The sequence below is a fragment of the Propithecus coquereli genome, unplaced genomic scaffold (assembly GCF_000956105.1).
Source record: "Propithecus coquereli isolate 6110/MARCELLA unplaced genomic scaffold, Pcoq_1.0 Scaffold560, whole genome shotgun sequence".
Taxonomy (NCBI): Eukaryota; Metazoa; Chordata; class Mammalia; order Primates; family Indriidae; genus Propithecus; species Propithecus coquereli.
The window spans coordinates 291760-308080 of record NW_012151508.1 but is presented as its reverse complement, the minus strand read 5'-3'; the positions used below and the strand labels follow the sequence as shown (position 1 = coordinate 308080).

At 54.2% G+C, this 16321-nt stretch overlaps 1 protein-coding gene across 2 annotated transcripts in view; it reads right to left on the bottom strand.

Annotated features, from left to right (window-relative positions):
• PQLC1 (PQ loop repeat containing 1) overlaps positions 1 to 16321 on the bottom strand; it is a 36914-nt gene extending 20593 nt beyond the window's left edge. Inside the window, exons 1-3 of one of the 2 annotated variants that reach the window (XM_012657823.1) lie at positions 15977 to 16321; positions 10263 to 10396; positions 2916 to 2969 (exon numbers count right to left, since the gene is read on the bottom strand). In XM_012657823.1, coding sequence (XP_012513277.1) covers positions 2916 to 2969; positions 10263 to 10396; positions 15977 to 16179 — 391 coding nt within the window. In that variant the 5' untranslated portion in view covers positions 16180 to 16321. The remainder of the gene's footprint in view (positions 1 to 2915; positions 2970 to 10262; positions 10397 to 15976) is intronic. The other variant, XM_012657824.1, reaches the window with a different exon arrangement.

Genomic DNA, 16321 nt, shown 5'->3' with positions numbered 1-16321 from the left:
TGAGACATATAGAAAACAAAAAGCAAAATGACAGATGTAAATCCAAATATATCATGACATCAAATGTGAATGAGATAAACAATCAAATCAAAGGGCAGAATGAAATTTTTTAAAGACCCATTATATGCTGTCTACAGAAGACACTTTAAGACACTTTAAATTCAAAGATACAAAAAAGGCAAAAGTAAAACAGAAAAGATACACTATTCAAATAGTAACCACAGGAAATCTGCAGAGGCTATACTAATTTCAGAAAAAACAGATTTTGGCCAGGCACGGTGGCACACGCCTATAATCCTTGCACTTTGGGAGGCCAAGGCGGGAGGATGGCTTGAGCCCAGGAGTTTGAGGTTGCTGTGAGCTATGTTGATGCCACTGCATCAAGCCTGGGCAACAGAGCGAAACCGTCTCAAAACAAATAGATTTTAAAACATAAATATCACTAGAAATAAAGAGAGACACATTATAATGATGAAAGGGTCAATCCATCAGGAAGATATAACAACTAGAAACATACATGCACCTAACAACGGTGCCCCAAAATACATTAAGAAAAACTAACAAGTGAAAAGAGAAGAAGATAATTCAAAAATAGTTGGAAACATCAACACCCACTTTTAGTGGAAGGTGTGACACGTAGAACAATAAGGAAACAGACGACTTGAACAACACCATCACCCACCTGGACGTGACAGACGACCCTCCACCCCTGCTCACCAGCGAAATACGTCTGCACCGGGAACACTCCCCGGACAGCCCAGGCGCCAGGCCACAAGACAAGCCTCAATGTAAAAGCACTGGGCTCATACAAAGTATGTTCCACAACCACAGAGGAAATGAAGCAATAACAGAAGAAAATCTGGGGTGCTCAGAAATACGTGGAAGTTAACCCACTCCTAAACGAACTCAGGAATAAACACTTCAAAGAAGAAATCTTGAAGGAAATTAGAAAATACTTTAAGCTGAATGGAAACAAAGAGACAACAAACCAAAACTACAGAATGCAGCTAAAGCATTGCTTAGAGGAAATTATTGCTATAAACGCCCATACTAAAAAGGAAGAAAGAAAAAAAATCTCAATTCAGTAACCTAACCTTACATGCTAAGACACTAGGAAAAGAGAAAACTAAACCCAAAGCAGGCAGAAGGAAAGAAAGAACACGAGAGTGGAATTAAATAAACTAGAGAATAAAAAACAATAAAGAAAATCGACAAACCCGAAGTTGATTCTTTAACAAGAACAATAAAATTGACAAACCTTATCTAGACTTCAGCAGTGCGGGTCTGGCCGGAGAGACCCGAATTACTGACCTCAGGAATGAAAGCAGGACCGTCACTCACGGCCGCGCAGAGACGAAAGGGCTTACACGGGAATGCCGAGAAAAACCGTATGGCGATGAATTAGATGCGGTGAATTAGATACATGAAATGGACAAATTCCAATACAAACCACCAAACGGACGCGGGAAGGAATAGAAAATCTTAATAGACGTATAACGAGAGATTGAATTAGAATTAGTCATTTTAAAACTTCCCACAAAGAAAAGCCCAGGCCCAGATGGTTCATGGGATAATCCTACCAAATATGTAAAGAGGAATCAACACCAATCCTTCTTCCTCCCCCACAAAAAAATTTAAAAAGGAGGAAACACTTCCCAACATTTTTTTTTTCTTTGAGACAGGGTCCCGCTCTGTGCCCCTGGGTACAGTGCAGAGCGTGGTGGCGTCATCGTGGCTCACTGCAACCTCACACTGCGGGGCGCACACGATCCTTCTGCCTCCGCCGACTTACTCTGTAATGCCAGCATTATCCTAACACCAACACCAGACAAAGTCATCACCAGAAAAGTAAACTACAAACCATTATCTCTTATCAGTATGGACACAAAAAATCCTCAACATAATACAGAATCTAGCAACAGATAAAAAGTGTTATACACCACGATCAAACGGGATTCATCCCAAGAATGCAAGGTTGGTTCAACATACAAAAATCAACCAGTGTGATACACCATAATAACAGAATAAAAAACACATGGTCATCTCAATTGACATGGAAAAGTATTTGGTAAACTCTAATATTCTTTCATGATAAAAACACTCGACAAATTCAGAATAGAAGGGAACGCCCTTAACCTAATAAAGGGCAACTATAAAAAATCCCTAACTGACATCACATTTAATGGTGAAAGACCGAACACTTTCTCATGAAAATCAGGAACAAGACAAGCATATCCACGCTCTCTGCTTCTAACCAGGGTAATTAGGCAAGAAAAAAAACATAAAAAGCAACCAACTCTGAAAGGGAGAAGAAAAACTATCTCTATTTGCAGATGACAGAATTATATATAAAAAATCCTAAGGAATCTACTAAACAGCTATTAGAACTAACAAACGAGTTCAGCAAAGTTGCACAGTACAAGATCGATATGCAACAATTTTATTTCTACAAAGTTGCAACGAACAATCCAAAATGAAATTATTAATAAGAAAACAATTCCATTTACAACAGCATCAAAAAAAGAAAATACTTTGGAATAGGTTTAACAAAGAAAGTCCCAAACTTGTAACCTGAAATTTGCTCCTTTCTTCCTTCCTACCTCCCTACCCCTCCCTCCCTCCCTCTCTCCCGCCCCACCCCACACACAAACACACACGCAAACACACACACAAACACACACGCCAACACACACACAATGGCAGACTTGTAACAACTACTTCACACGTGACAATAGCAGAGCTGTGGGCTGGTTAGTGTGCCGGGACGTGGTCACGCTCAGTGAGTGACCCGCATGCATGGTCACAGGCAGCACAGATGACAGCGATGACAGGGAGCAGAGCTGCATAGAATGGCACGAAACACGCGTGCTGGCGGGTGGGTGGCCTCGTGCAGCGCGGTGCAGCGCGGTACGTACCCAGATAGGACCGCCTGGGGGGGACTTTGGTTTCTTCATCCTTACTATCTGCAGCTACGTTTTTAAGAAGAAAGAAACAGAAAGGGAAAAAAGACAGAAACAGACTGGTTTTAACACTGGTAAACAACCGCGTTTCCCAGCCCTTTTTGCATTTCTTTAAAAAAAAAATTGGACCAGAAATACCACAGGATTTTGGTTTCTGTGAATTAGAAAATTCACTTTCTGAACTATTTTTCTCCAAAACTCTTCCAATATCATCAAAGTGAATGGGGAGAAGAGGAGAAAATTTTAGGTCAAAAATTAAAGTCATCACATTTTCACTTAATTTCTCAGGTCAAAGGGGGACGAAGCCGCCACGTCTGCTACGTTGAGAGAAAGCAGCGCGAGGGACCCCACTTCCCTCTTCCCTAGAAACCCGTCTGCACACAGGCTCTGGCTGTAGCCCTGTTGTCCCGTGGGCAAGACTCTCGGGAAGGTCGCCTGACAGAGCTGTTTCAGAGGACACCCCACAAAACGCTGCAAGAGGACGCCTGGTTCAACATGAATCTGACAAGCACACGGCAGAGACGCGGACGGAGATGGCGTGTGAGGGTGGCAGTCGGCCAGGCCGGTCCCCCCAGCAGGGCCGGGCTCCCACTGACGCAGCCGGAGACCCAGAATGACAGGCTGGGACTGTGCTGCGGACAGAGCACCCTCCGGGTGGCGCTGCAGAGGCCTCCCAGGCTCTGGATTTAAAAAGAAGAGCCACAGAGGTGAGGTCGAAGGTGCCTGGCCCCGGCCCCCAGGCAATAAGGACTGGACCTGAAAATGGAAATTTTGCAAGCAAACAGCTAAAAGCAAACACTAGAAAGACCTCTGCCCCTAGACTCTGTGGCTCCACACACAGGCGGCTGCTGCTGAGAAGGACGTGGGTGGGAGCTGGGCGTTTCCACCAGACCTGAGGTTTAGCCTCGGGGGTCTCCTGGTCCCTGCAGGGCGGCGGGGTCTCCTCAGCTCCTCCCTCCTGCTGCTCGGATCCAGTCCAGACCGATTTCTCAGCCACTGGCACCTCTTCTGAAGGCCAAGACCCACGAGGGGTGGGCAGGGAGGGACGGCTCAGTGCAGGACTTGGGCACTTCAGCCACAAGCAGACTTTGTTCCCTCTCGTCCCCAGGCCTGAGCGTGCGACACTGACCGGCAGAGCGCTGGAGCACGTGGGACATCGGCACGAGGCAGGCTGGAGCGGAGGCCCCGAGTGAGTGCGAGTGAGTGCGAGAGCACAGGTGTGGGGCTGACTGCGGAGGGTGGGGACAATCCGCAGGCAGGGAGCGTGTGTGGCGCAGGCTGCAGGGCGGGTCCCACACAGGCCTCTCCCGGGCTCCGCCTCCGGCCACCCAAGGCTCTCTGCTGGGGAAGCAACGTGGTCAGGTCCCCCTTCATGCAGCGCAGGCTGCAGGAGACAGTGCCTGACGCTGAGAGGCCAGTTAGGACTGTCCTGGACACGGACTGCAGCCCGGACATTCAGGGTCCAAAAGTGGCCCCCGCGACATTTCCGTTTCCTCCGAACCATGACACCCCCATCGGGACGTGGGGTCCACCCCTTCTCCCTGGTCACAGGTGGGCTCGGAACACTCCCGTTCGCAGAAGCGATGCTGCGATTTCAAGGCTAGGTCACAGAAAAGGTGCAGCTTCCACCTGCCTCCCTCAGAAGGCTCACACCTGGCACCTGCCACCACATTGTGAGCAAGCCCAGGGCACGCGGGAGGCCACGCGGGTGTCGCGGAGGGACCCGGCCAGGTCCCAGCTGACGGGCAGCACCAGCTGCGCAAAAGGGGGTGGGGGGGAGAGAGGGAGAGAGAGAGAGGGAGAGAGAGAGAGAGAGAGAGACAGAGCGAGCTCCCGGGGCCCAGCCCAGGCCTCTGAGAGCCGCCCAGCTGTCACCCAGGACGGCAGAGACCAGCTGTCCCTGCCAAGCTCTGCCCAAAGTGCAAACTCATGAGCAAGATAAACGTCCTTCCGAGTCCTAAGTTCTGGGGCCCCGCGTGCAGCCCCCACAGAGACCGGAACAGGAGGCAGAGGTGAGTGAGGTCCCCACGCGGCCGGCAGAGGCCGCCGCCTGCCTCCCGAGAGCACTGCTGCGGCCAGCGAAGCGGGGTCTGCGCCAGGGAGACCCTGCTGGCGCAGGGGAGAAGGGTGGCTGCAGGATGGGGCGGGCACAGGGAGGGCGCGGGCACAGAGGCCCAGGTGAAAAACCCAGACAAGCCTGTCAGACGTGGGTGGCACACGGGGCGGGGACAGGGATTGTCAACGTGACGTCCACAGATGCCTGCGAGATGGCATGTGACCCTCCCACACAACGTGTTTTTACAGCTTTATTGAGATATAATTACATGCCATAAAAAACTCGCCCTTCTAAGTGTGTAAGTCAATGGTTTTAGTATATTCACAGAGTTGTGCAACCACCGCCACCACCTAATTCAGAACATTTTCAAAAAGGAACGCCATACTTATTAGCAGCCAGTCCCCTCCCCCTCCTCCCCTCAGCCAGGTCCATTCTGGGACCCACGTTGAGATTTGGGGCAAATGTCAAAGAAATTGAACCACCTGACTTTGAGCCACAGAAAACTGTTTCTCAAATAACCCCTAAGAGGCCGGGCGCGGTGGCTCACGCCTGTAATCCTAGCACTCTGGGAGGCCAAGGCGGGTACATTGCTCAAGGTCAGGAGTTCGAGACCAGCCTGAGCAAGAGTGAGACCCCTTCTCTACTAAAAAATAGAAAGAAATGATCTGGACAACCAAAAATATATATAGAGAGAATAGAAAAAATTAGCCGGGCATGGTGGCGCATGCCTGTAGTCCCAGCTACTCGGGAGGCTGAGGCAGGAGGATCGCTTGAGCCCAGGAGTTTGAGGTTGCTGTGAGCTAGGCTGATGCCACGGCACTCATTCTAGCCCAGGGAAAAGAGTGAGACTCTGTCTCAGAAAAAAGAAAGATAACCCCTAAGAGGAATTTAAGAGGAAAGATATACATTATAGAACAAAGTTAAATTTTAAAAAAGCAATAATACATTTAAAATAAAATGAAACAAATGAACCCAGCCTCATGTCCAGTTGGCGTGTACCTAAGAATCGCTGTTCCTGGGGACTTTAACATGCCATAACCTGACCCTCCATCCCTGGTCCTGAGCCTAGAACCCAGTCCCAATGAAACACCAGTTTTTAGGAACCCGGAGGCTGGCGCTGGCATCAAGACTCCAACTCAGGGTGACACTGTTACTCCCGAGGGAGTCCTTGAGAAGTGAGGCCGGGCCAGGCTACGCGGCTGGGTCACGCCTCCAGGCTGGAAGTCGAATGGGAGGAGTCGGCAACGCAGGCACGGAGTGTTTCCCCAAAATCGTCTCCCTAGCTCTGCCCGCTGGAAAAGCCAGAAAAACAACCACAGACACAACTCTCGCCCGAGCCCAGACTGTGCTCTCCAAACACCACGTCCCAGACACAAGAGCTCCTCGGAGAAATGGTTGGGTCTGGACCCAGGGCAGGAGATGCCAGGGCGGCAGGGAGCAGCCTGTGACGTCAAGGACGGGGGAGACCCGCGTGCTGGGCCGGGGGGCTCAGAGCCACCTCGGCCCCACCCGCTGGAGAGGGAGCCTCCCAGGTGCAGAGACGACAATCGAGTGACGTGCCGACATCTCTCGATCCACACATTCAGAATAACACAAAACACAAAGTGGTCGTCATGGCAGGATGCCGGGAACCGGTTCTGAAAACTGGTAAATAGAGACGTTCCGTCATAAATCACAGCACGGGACAGCCGAGCGCAGGTGTGGGGCAGTCTCTCGCCATGGTGGCGCTAGCAGACGCCAGCGTTCTGGAGCCTCCGCTGGGCACAGGCCACCACCGCCCCTGCCACGCCCTACTCTGTAAACGTCTCAAATGCTCCATCGTAAAAAGTGAAAGGTAAAAAGAAAAAGCCCAGCACATTCCGGACAGGAACACACTCCCCAGGCCCAGCGGCACCTGGCTGGCGGGAGAGGCCTCGCTCTGCCTGGTGACACGGCGTCCCGCCCGGCCTCCCGGGGGTCCTGGCGTCTCCCTCCAGCGAGTGGCCCTTCGCAGGGGGAAGCCCACCCGACCGCCCCACACAAGCAAGGTGTGGGAAAACGCCTCCATGGAATGAGGTGTTTTTTTTACGTTTGATGCTAATCTTGAAAATCACACCAATTTTGTGAGCGGACACTGACTACAAAAGAAAGAAGGAGAAGACCTGGACAGTGCCACCTGCCGCCATGGTCAGCCGCGAGCGAGGTGGGGCTATTTCGCTTCCGCTTCGTGCTCCCGTCTTCCCCGAAACGACTGGCACACGCTGCTCTCATGACCAGACGGCAAACTACACGTTCAGTTTTTTACGTAACCTGCCCTTTCTTCTGTAACACCACGGACATCTCTTCAGTCCTAACGTTCAAACTGAATTGGTGACCTTTGAAACTAAAAATCCCTGTAAAGACAGCTGGAAAACAGCTGAGCTTCTACTGTTTTTAGGCTGTGAATTATGCCTCCCCAGGCCCACGGGGCCACCTCCCTCTGCAACGGCAGGATCTCTGCAGCCGTCAGCTACAGCCAGAGCTTTAAGCCTGAACTTTTTGGATTTTTCCACAACCCCCGTCTCCCCCTCTGCAGATGAGAGGAAATAAACCCACTGGAGCTTCCCCTAGGACGTGCCGGCCCATCTCTCGCAGAGTGGACAAGAACAGCGCAAAGCTGAATTGGGTCCAAATATTAAAAGCACCTCAGGTGTGACTCTCGGTAATTCCTAAACACATCAACTGTGTCCCAGTCTGCATGGTTTAGGAGTGGATTTTCCACCTGAGGTCTAGTGTGGGGCCTGGCGGGGACCCAGAGGTCACAAGACCCGGCCCGTGGTCACCGCAGCCCCACCTGCCCCCTCTGCTGCTCCAGGAACTCCAGCCTCAAGGACAAGGGTGGGTCCGCTTCCCACCGCTGCTGTAACAGGCTGCCACAGACACGGCGGCAACGGCCACCTGGAGTGACTGTCGTGCAGCTCTGGAGGCCAGAAGTCCGACGTGGGACTTGGGGTTTAAAGTCAGGGCTACATTTCCTGCTCATTCAAGTTGCTAGCAGAACTGAGTTCCTTGCGGGGTGGGCCCCAGGGCCGTGTTCTTGCTGGTATAAAGTGACGGCCACCCCACCTTCTGGAGGTCCCCGAGAGCCGCAGCACAAACCACTTTCGAGGACCCCTGCGATTAGCTTAGGCCCACAGAGACCGTCCCGGACAACCCTCCCATCTCCGGGTCCTACCTTAACCGCGCCTGCAGGGTCCCTTTGCACGAGGCACAGGTTCCAGGACCAGAGCGTGGACCTCTGTGGCCATTACCCTGCCCCCCACAGAGAGGCACTTGTCACAAATTCACTTGCAGTCCCAGCTCTGGAAATGGATTCACTATTTTAACTCAATGTTAGCTAATCAGAATGGAAACGTTTCCTTGGAAGAATGTACATGGAACGTTAGGAATCCACCATCCCACTCTCTTTCTTATCTAAAATACCCCTCTGATGACGCTGCTGGGAGAAGGCAAGTCCTGCTGCTGCCCACCTGGGCCCACACCTGCAGGTAAAAGTCCCAGTGGAGCGGGGTGCACGGTGCTGGGTCTCCGCGGTATCCCTGCGTTTCAGCAACGTCACGTAAACACCAAACTCTACTTGGCTGCACGGCCTGGGTGCTCACAACCTGCAACCTTTGGCACCTCACGTCTGTCCACTGTTGGGGCCCACCCAGCCTCAGATGGGGGCACGAAGCCGCCCTCGTGTCTACGGTCTGAGGGCAGCAGAAGCACAGAGCGAGGCGTGTGCCCCTCTCTCCGAGTCCACACCTCCCCCGGAGAGAACGTTGCCGAGGACGCCGGCCCTGCAGCCAGCTGCGACGCCCTGTCCAGGGTCACCGCTGAGGTTCCAGGGGGCGTGGATGGTGCCATGGGGAGCTTCAGGCCCAGGGCAGAGGCAGAAGACTTGCGAGAAGAAAGCCCACGTGACCCGAGCAGAAATGTGAACCGCAGCTCCTCACCTCGCACGGGTCCTGACTGGCTTCAAAACCAGCTTCCTAGGCAAGATCAGCGACCGGCACCTTCTCTGGCGTAATTTCAAACCCACAGCTCAACAGGGGCAGGACAGATACTCAGAGAGGAGAAGTGGCATCGACAGGGGGCGAGGACAAAACGCACCAGGAGGAGACATCTGTGGTCACCTTTACACTCGAAGTGGCACTAACCCGCCCAGGCCACCCCGCAGCGCTGGGGGCTCTCTCCACAAAGACTGGAACTCAAACGCACTCGCCTCTCGCTGGCAACAGAAGCAGACAAAAGGGAGAAGGATGGGCCCCCCGGAACAGGAAGAACACAGCGACCAGGAACAAGAACACAGGGACCAACTCCCCAGTGGGATTTCACAGGCACAGCAGCCCAGAACCAGACAAACTCTGGAAAGGCCTTCTCCAAGCGACCGCTGAGATTAAACCAACTCTCCCCCCGACTCCCATAACCTGCAGACGAAACCAAAGTGCGAGCTGGCTTGGATTTAGTATTAGAAAAACAGGAAAAGGAAGGCTTTAACCCTTCTGCCCAGGAGAAGCCCGCCAGCCTACGTTTGCCCCAGGAAGGTTGGGTTGGAAGAAACTTGCAAAAGAGAAGGCAAAACAGCAAGAAATATTTTCTATTTTCTGAGCTGCCAAAAGTTAAGGAGTGGCACATGCTAAGTGTGTATTAAGCATGTGCTAAGCGTGTGCTAAGCGTGTGCCTGGTCCTGCCCAGACGACAGCACCATGGAGCATGTCGCCCCGCAGGTGCAGGCCACACGGCAGAGCCACCTTCCCATTGCAGCAGGGCCCCGGTGCACGCTAACAGGGCACGCGGGAAAGACCCAGTGTCCTCAGCTGCGGGTGACAGTGAAACGCAAGGGCAGGTTCAGGCACGAGCCGCACACAGACGTGACGCTGCCCTCTCAGGCACCGCCTTTCCGTGACCCGCGTGAGCCAGGACACAGACAGAAACGCGCGTCCTGCTTTGACACAGAATCCACAGGGGCCGACGTTCCCCGCCGGGGACCGTGTGAAGGTCAGTCGCTGCCTCACCCGAATCCCAGTGAAGAACTATTTTCTGGAATCACTTCACATGACGAAATGTTTGACGTCACTTAACATCCTGAAAATACTCCTTCAGTTACCGGTAGCGGCACCATTTGGTGAAATGAAAGCCGCTCATGTAACGTTAAAGTGGCTTTTATTTTACCAAACGAACACAAGCTAAGATGTGCTTGTCGATTTCGTAGGACTTTAGTTCCAACGTTGTGAACCACCAACCTGCGAAGGAGCGGCGTTTTATGTTCAGCTCGTTGGCCACGCGGACTTCCGTGCAGAGTTTCAGCATCAGTAACATGGTGGAGATCATGACCACGCTCTGCCACAGCAGCGGGGACTCAAAGCGCCTTCCGAACCTGGGGGTGAAGAGCCCGCCGCGTCAGGAGGGGTGCCGGCCACCAGCAGCGCCCAGGGAGGGGGCCCTTGGGAGGGCCTTGGACACCATGGTGGCCAAGACAGCCTGACCCACCCTCAGCACCACACCTGGGCTTTTCCAAATGCCACGCTCTCCCCTCCCCGGGACTCTCTGGCCTGGTCCCAGAGCCCCCACCAGGGCCCAGATACCCAGTGTGGGGAGTCTTGAGTCCCCCCCACTGCCCAGGTGTCGGAGGCCCTTCCTGCTTCCGGATCACGGCAGCCCCCCTTCTTTCCTGGGGGAGGTGGGGTCGCCAGGCCAGAGCGGCCCAAAGTACCAGCAGAGCAGCGACAGGGCCAGACACAAAATTTCCCTCACCCACGCCCCCCACCCTCGCCAAGGAAGAGAAGGCAGCGAGGGCACGGCCCGCCCCTCCCTCCCTCCGAGACACGGACCCCAGGCCTTCTGCTGACTTTTCGCCAGTGTTGAGCATCTCGCCAGCTCCGCCTCAGGCCTCCGGAGGGCAGAACCACAGCCCAGTGGCTGGCAGGACCTGGCTGTCTCCACCTGGCCCCACAAGCGCCATGCAGCTGGAACCTGCAGGGTCACCGTCTCCAGGGCTGGGCCGGGGTGGGGTGCGTGATCCTTCAGAAGCTCCAACCCTAACCCTGACCTGAATTCCCACTACAATCGGCCTACAGAGCTTGTTTGGCCTGAAGGGTATTTCCAGAACTTGAACTGGTGGTTGACACATCAAGGTCAGCAGGTCCTATACAGCTGTCTAATTTCCCAGCCTCCCCTGTGCGGAGAAACCAGAGGCACAGCAACAACCCCCGCAGCCCCCGCCTCTGCATCTGCCGCTCACACAGCCTGGCGCCCTGGGCAAGCCTCGCTCTGTGCGTTTCCAGCAGAGGCTGCCTGCGGTGAGGCCACTAAGGGCCAGTTCCTGAAGTTCCTTAGCCCCACCTGGCAGGAGCCCCCCTCAACCCACCGGTCAGTGTGAGCCTGCATTGGGAGACCCCTGCCCCACGCCGTCCAGCCTGGCTACCGTGGGAGGGAACTACACCAGAATCACGCAAGAAATTAAGACAACAAAAGACATTTTACCAAGCTCAGCAGAGATACTTGTTGCCAGCAATTTGTAAATGACAACCTTGGATGCAGCCTCATCTCCCAGCCCTCAAAGAGCGTATCTTTGACAGGTCTGCCTACGTGACAAGGAAAGATGTTCCATACATGTGGAGAACTGACCCTCCGATCCCCTCTGATGCTGTAAGCCCTGTCAGGAACGCAGCTCACTGCCAGAGTGAATTCTGATCAGCTGTGCCTCCTGGGCAGCCCTGAATGTTCCCCGGGCACCGACAACTGCACCCTCCACGGAGACACGGCCCCGACAGCAGCACCGCCCAGGTGAGCAGGCCCAGCAGGCGAGAAGGGGCTCCTGAGGCAGCAGATTCCAGGTGAGGCTCCCACTGCAACCAAGAAAGCCGCAGATACTGGGTGGTGTGGGGGTGCAGGGGCCAAGACAGACTCCCCGTAGGGCGGCCACGCCGAGTGCAGGAGGCCGAGGCCCCCCCCACATCTTCTGGGAGCTTGGCCCCCAGAGCAGCTGCCGGAGGCCGTGGAGACTCGGGAAGAGAAGGCAGCAGAGAGAGTGGCCCAGGCCCCAGGTGGACAGAGGCTGGGCTGGGGTTCAGCAGACAAGCTGTCACCGGGGTCGCCCTGGATCCTGCCACCTCCTGGAGCCTGTCCCTGGTGAGGACCCCGAGAAACACACAGGTGAGAGCTTGGAAGCAGAGGGAGGAGGAGACGGCTGAGGGACCAGGCCCAGGGAAGAGGACATCAGGCTGGCTGTGACCTGGGGCTTTCCGGGCCAGAGGCCAGGCCAGGGTGTGGCTCACGCACTCTGCCCCCAGGCTGCCCCCGGCCCAGCACCCAAGACCCCCATCTCCAAGCCTCACTCAGTCCCTTCACCTATGAAGGGCAGGTCACAGCCAAGCTCCCGGACGTCCTCCACAAGGAAGGTCTCGGGGGCCCAGAGGAGGCACCGCGTCTGAGCCAGCCAGCACCGCAGTAAAATGAGTCGCTCTGTGGGGACTAGGGCTCTTCTCCACAAGCTCATTTCTGGCAGTGAGGGTGAGCAATTTGGGCCACTTTGTGCAAAAGGCCACTTTTGTTTCTTAAACGTTCAACAGAAATGATAAATGACCAGAGAAACTGTGTGGGGAGAAATCGAGGTTTGAGCTTCCTCACGTGCCACACGGCAAAAATCAAATTTAGATGAACCCAATACTCAAGGTAAAGAATGAGACCATTTAAGATAAAATGGGAGGGAACAGAGGTGAACGTTTAACCAATTTTAGGATGAAGAAAAAGACAAAATTTCAAAAAGCGCAGCTGTCCACAAAACATGTACAAGGGACAAAACAAGTATGAAACAAAATTCAACATCATCAGTAATTTTAAAAAGCTGACTAAAATAGAAAGATGCCAGTTTTTACTTATCAAATTGGTCTAACTCTTTTTCCTTTAATGATAACAGTCAGTACCGGCAAGGACCTCTCAAGAGCACTTTTTCTTCTCCTGCCCCGAGGATGTGGGCCTATACACCCTCTTCCAGTGGCAAGAGGCGGGACAGCCGGCAGACAGGAGTGGGAGCCTGCTCCTCAGAGAAGCGCTGAGCTGCCCCATCTGAATGCGGTTCTCCTCTGAATCTGGTTCTCCATAGGTTACAGCACACAGGCGCCTGCCCATAGAGAGACAACTCCCCCACTTCCCCAAGTCACATAAAAACTCCAGTGGAAGAGAAGTTGTCAATCTACTCCCCTGTGCAACACTGAATCTATCAACCTCAGTAGCAAAATGTTGCGACGTCTCTGATACAGTGTTTCCATCTTAAGAGCCCGCACAGGCAGGGAGGGGCAGGGAGTGGCTCACAGTCTAAGGTTCTCCTGTAGATGCACCAGGCTCTGGGCCGCCAGGAGCAAACACTAGCCCTGCAACGCACTGGCTGCAAGGCACTAGCCAGCCCTTCCCCTGGCTCCCCACACCACAGATGCCAAATGCTGCATGTCAGCATTTCACGAATGTGATCTGCTGAATGCTAGTTTTGCAAAGTGATGTAAGAAACAAAAGCATGAGAGTTACCTAAGTTTCAGAATCTCTGGGTTTACACAGTTAAATTAGCCCTTCAGGATTGCAGAACCCCTCATATGCCGTGCACCCCCAATCTCCAGTGGGGAAAGATGCAGCCCAGAGGGACTGGGCTCTTGGAAGCGTGAAGATCCCAACACACACTGTCCTGGTGTGGGTCCACCTGCTATCTCACCTGGGACCTGCCTCAGCCCCCTCTGCTCTCTCCCGACCCACACTCCATGTGTGTGCGCATGCATGCATGGTGGGGTGTGCACATACGTGTGATACACCCCATGTATCCCTACCGCTACAGCACAAACCCTGAAGCCTCTGGCCAGCGTCTGGCACATGGGAAACCTTCAGAAATCTGCAACATCAAAGAGGCTGCTAAGCCAGCAGGCTGGTGCACAGCGGAAGTGGGGCAACACGAAGCTCTAGAGAGAAATCAGCTGATCATCTCATCACCCTCGGAGCAGAGGGCCTGGGCGGGCAAGAGGATGCACAGCTGTTTCAGAGTTTGGACGGCCCCCTGGGCTGTCTGCTGGGTTTTGCTGGGTGAGGTGCAGGGAAGCACATCCCCGGGCAGGAGAGACTCTCAAGGTGGGACCGGCACCCTCTGCCCTTCCTCCTTTCTCCCACAGCTCTGGAATGTGCTGTGGAATTAGGGCCCTGCGTGTTCCCACAGTGGCCCACAGAAGCTGTGAGTGGCCCAGGACAGCTCTTGCTTCTACGCAATAGAGCAGAGGACAAAGTTCAGGATCCCACAGAAGGCTGCCCTATGCTCCACTGGGAAAGAGCTCAAGAGGGAACTCCCAGTCCACCATCTTCATTGGGAACACCTGCTCCAAACGTCTGTCAAATGCAGTGAGGAGACGGCACCAGGGAACTAGTTTAATTTCCAGCGTCTCCAAACCAGATACTTAGGTGTACATCAGATCATTTCTTCTAGCAATTTTGAACTATAAGCATACTGGGGAGGAAAAAACCTCTAAGTAGAACTTTTTTCCCATACGGTAATCCAATCTCAGGCAGTTCTCCTCCATTAATTTACAGAAAACTCATTGCACAACCCTACAGATAAGTACAACGTTCCTTCGCAACCTAAACATGTGAGCCTGGGCCACAGTGGGCGGCCAGCTGGTTGGCATGCTAACCCTAACCGGGTGAGCTCCCTGGGAACACCCCCTGCTAGAGTAAACAACAGCATTAGACACAAGTATATTTAGGGACCTCCTCCTGTTCACCCTACACTTAATTAAGGCCACTTTAGGGCACCCAGCCACCGTCTCTACCCTCAGCCAAAGGGAAAGGGGGGGGGAGGAAGGGATCTTCAAAGTGAACAACACCCTCTGCCCCCGGCCCCAGACACAGCCTGACCCAGAGACAAACCTCCAGACAAGACTCAAACTCAAAGAAGTTGCTGCAGTGGGCAGCTCAGAGACAAATTCTCCTGGGAAGACACAGTCAGCTCACGAGCTCCCCTTCTAAAAGCCTCCGGCCAGGGCAGACCCAGCACACAGTGGACAGTAAGTCAACAGCTGCCGGAGGCCAGGGCTGGGACGGGACGCAGAGTGGCAAAGAGAACTTCTGGGCTCATGAACCTGGGGTGGACACATCGGTCAGAATCCATCAAACTGCACATTTAAAGTGGGCACCTGTTAGCTAATGTAAGTCATGCCTCCAAACGGTTCATTGAAAACCAGTTAGTAAACAGGCAGACACTCCGTGGCCAAAGTCGAAAGCGGAGCTCTGGACACCAGCTGCCTGGAGTCCTTCCCTGCACTGGCAGAGAGGCCTTGGGACCACCCAGAAGAAGGGAAATGGGGGCTTTTGGGGCCTTAGAATGCAGCTGTGAAACCTCTTTTCATTTCCTCTAAAAATTCACCCTCCCAATTATGTCTGGCTTCAGCTGTTAAAATTAACCTCACCTTCCTTAGCAGAACGCAAATAATAATAGGAAGTTGGCCTGACGGGCAAGAAAAAATAGTCTCCACTTAAGTATCACCCAGAAAGTTTGACTTCCTATGAAAAAGAGGAAGAAAAGACAAGAAAAACCACAGGACGGCCCCTCCCGGCGCTGGCCCAGGAGGCCCTTCCTGCCAGCTGTCCTCGCCTGGGTCACCCCCTTCGCGGCTTCCTCGCCCCTCCCCCGCTGCAAGTGCCAATTCCCGGAGGCAGCCCGGGTGGTGTTTGACGAGTGCGTGCTCGACATTAAATGAGGAGGTAGAGCCGGAGACTATTTTGAGGTTCTCTGCTCCAACACCACCACTTTTTCGGAAAAATAAAACCATAGCAAGTTGTGACTCGCCTGAGACCACGCATCCGGTCCCCTGCAGGCTGGGGCCTTCTTAGCAAGCGCGGGCACCCCCTCTCGCCCGGCCTCGCCCGCCACCCCGACAGCAGCGAGCCGTCCCGGCGGCGCCCGGCTAAGAAAGCCCCGACTCACCAGAAGAGTATCCGCAAGATGTTGGCCACCAGCAGCACCAGGCACACGTAGACGGAGAAGCCCTCGGCGTTCTGCGTCCTCCGGATGTCGCGGTACTGCGGGACGTAGGGCACCACCCCTCCGAAGACCATGGCCCCGGCCGCCCCCCAGGACGCCAGCCGGTGCAGCGGGACCAGCAGCCAGTCCAAGCCCTCGGCCTCCATCGCCGAGGCCCCTCCGCTCTCAGCGGCCCCCGCGCATCGCCGCCCGTCCCGCGCGCCCCGCACCGCCGGCGCCTGGCGAGGGAGGCGGAGCGTGCGAGCTCGGTCCGAGCGGGGAGGCCGGGCGGGCGCACCTGCGCGTGAC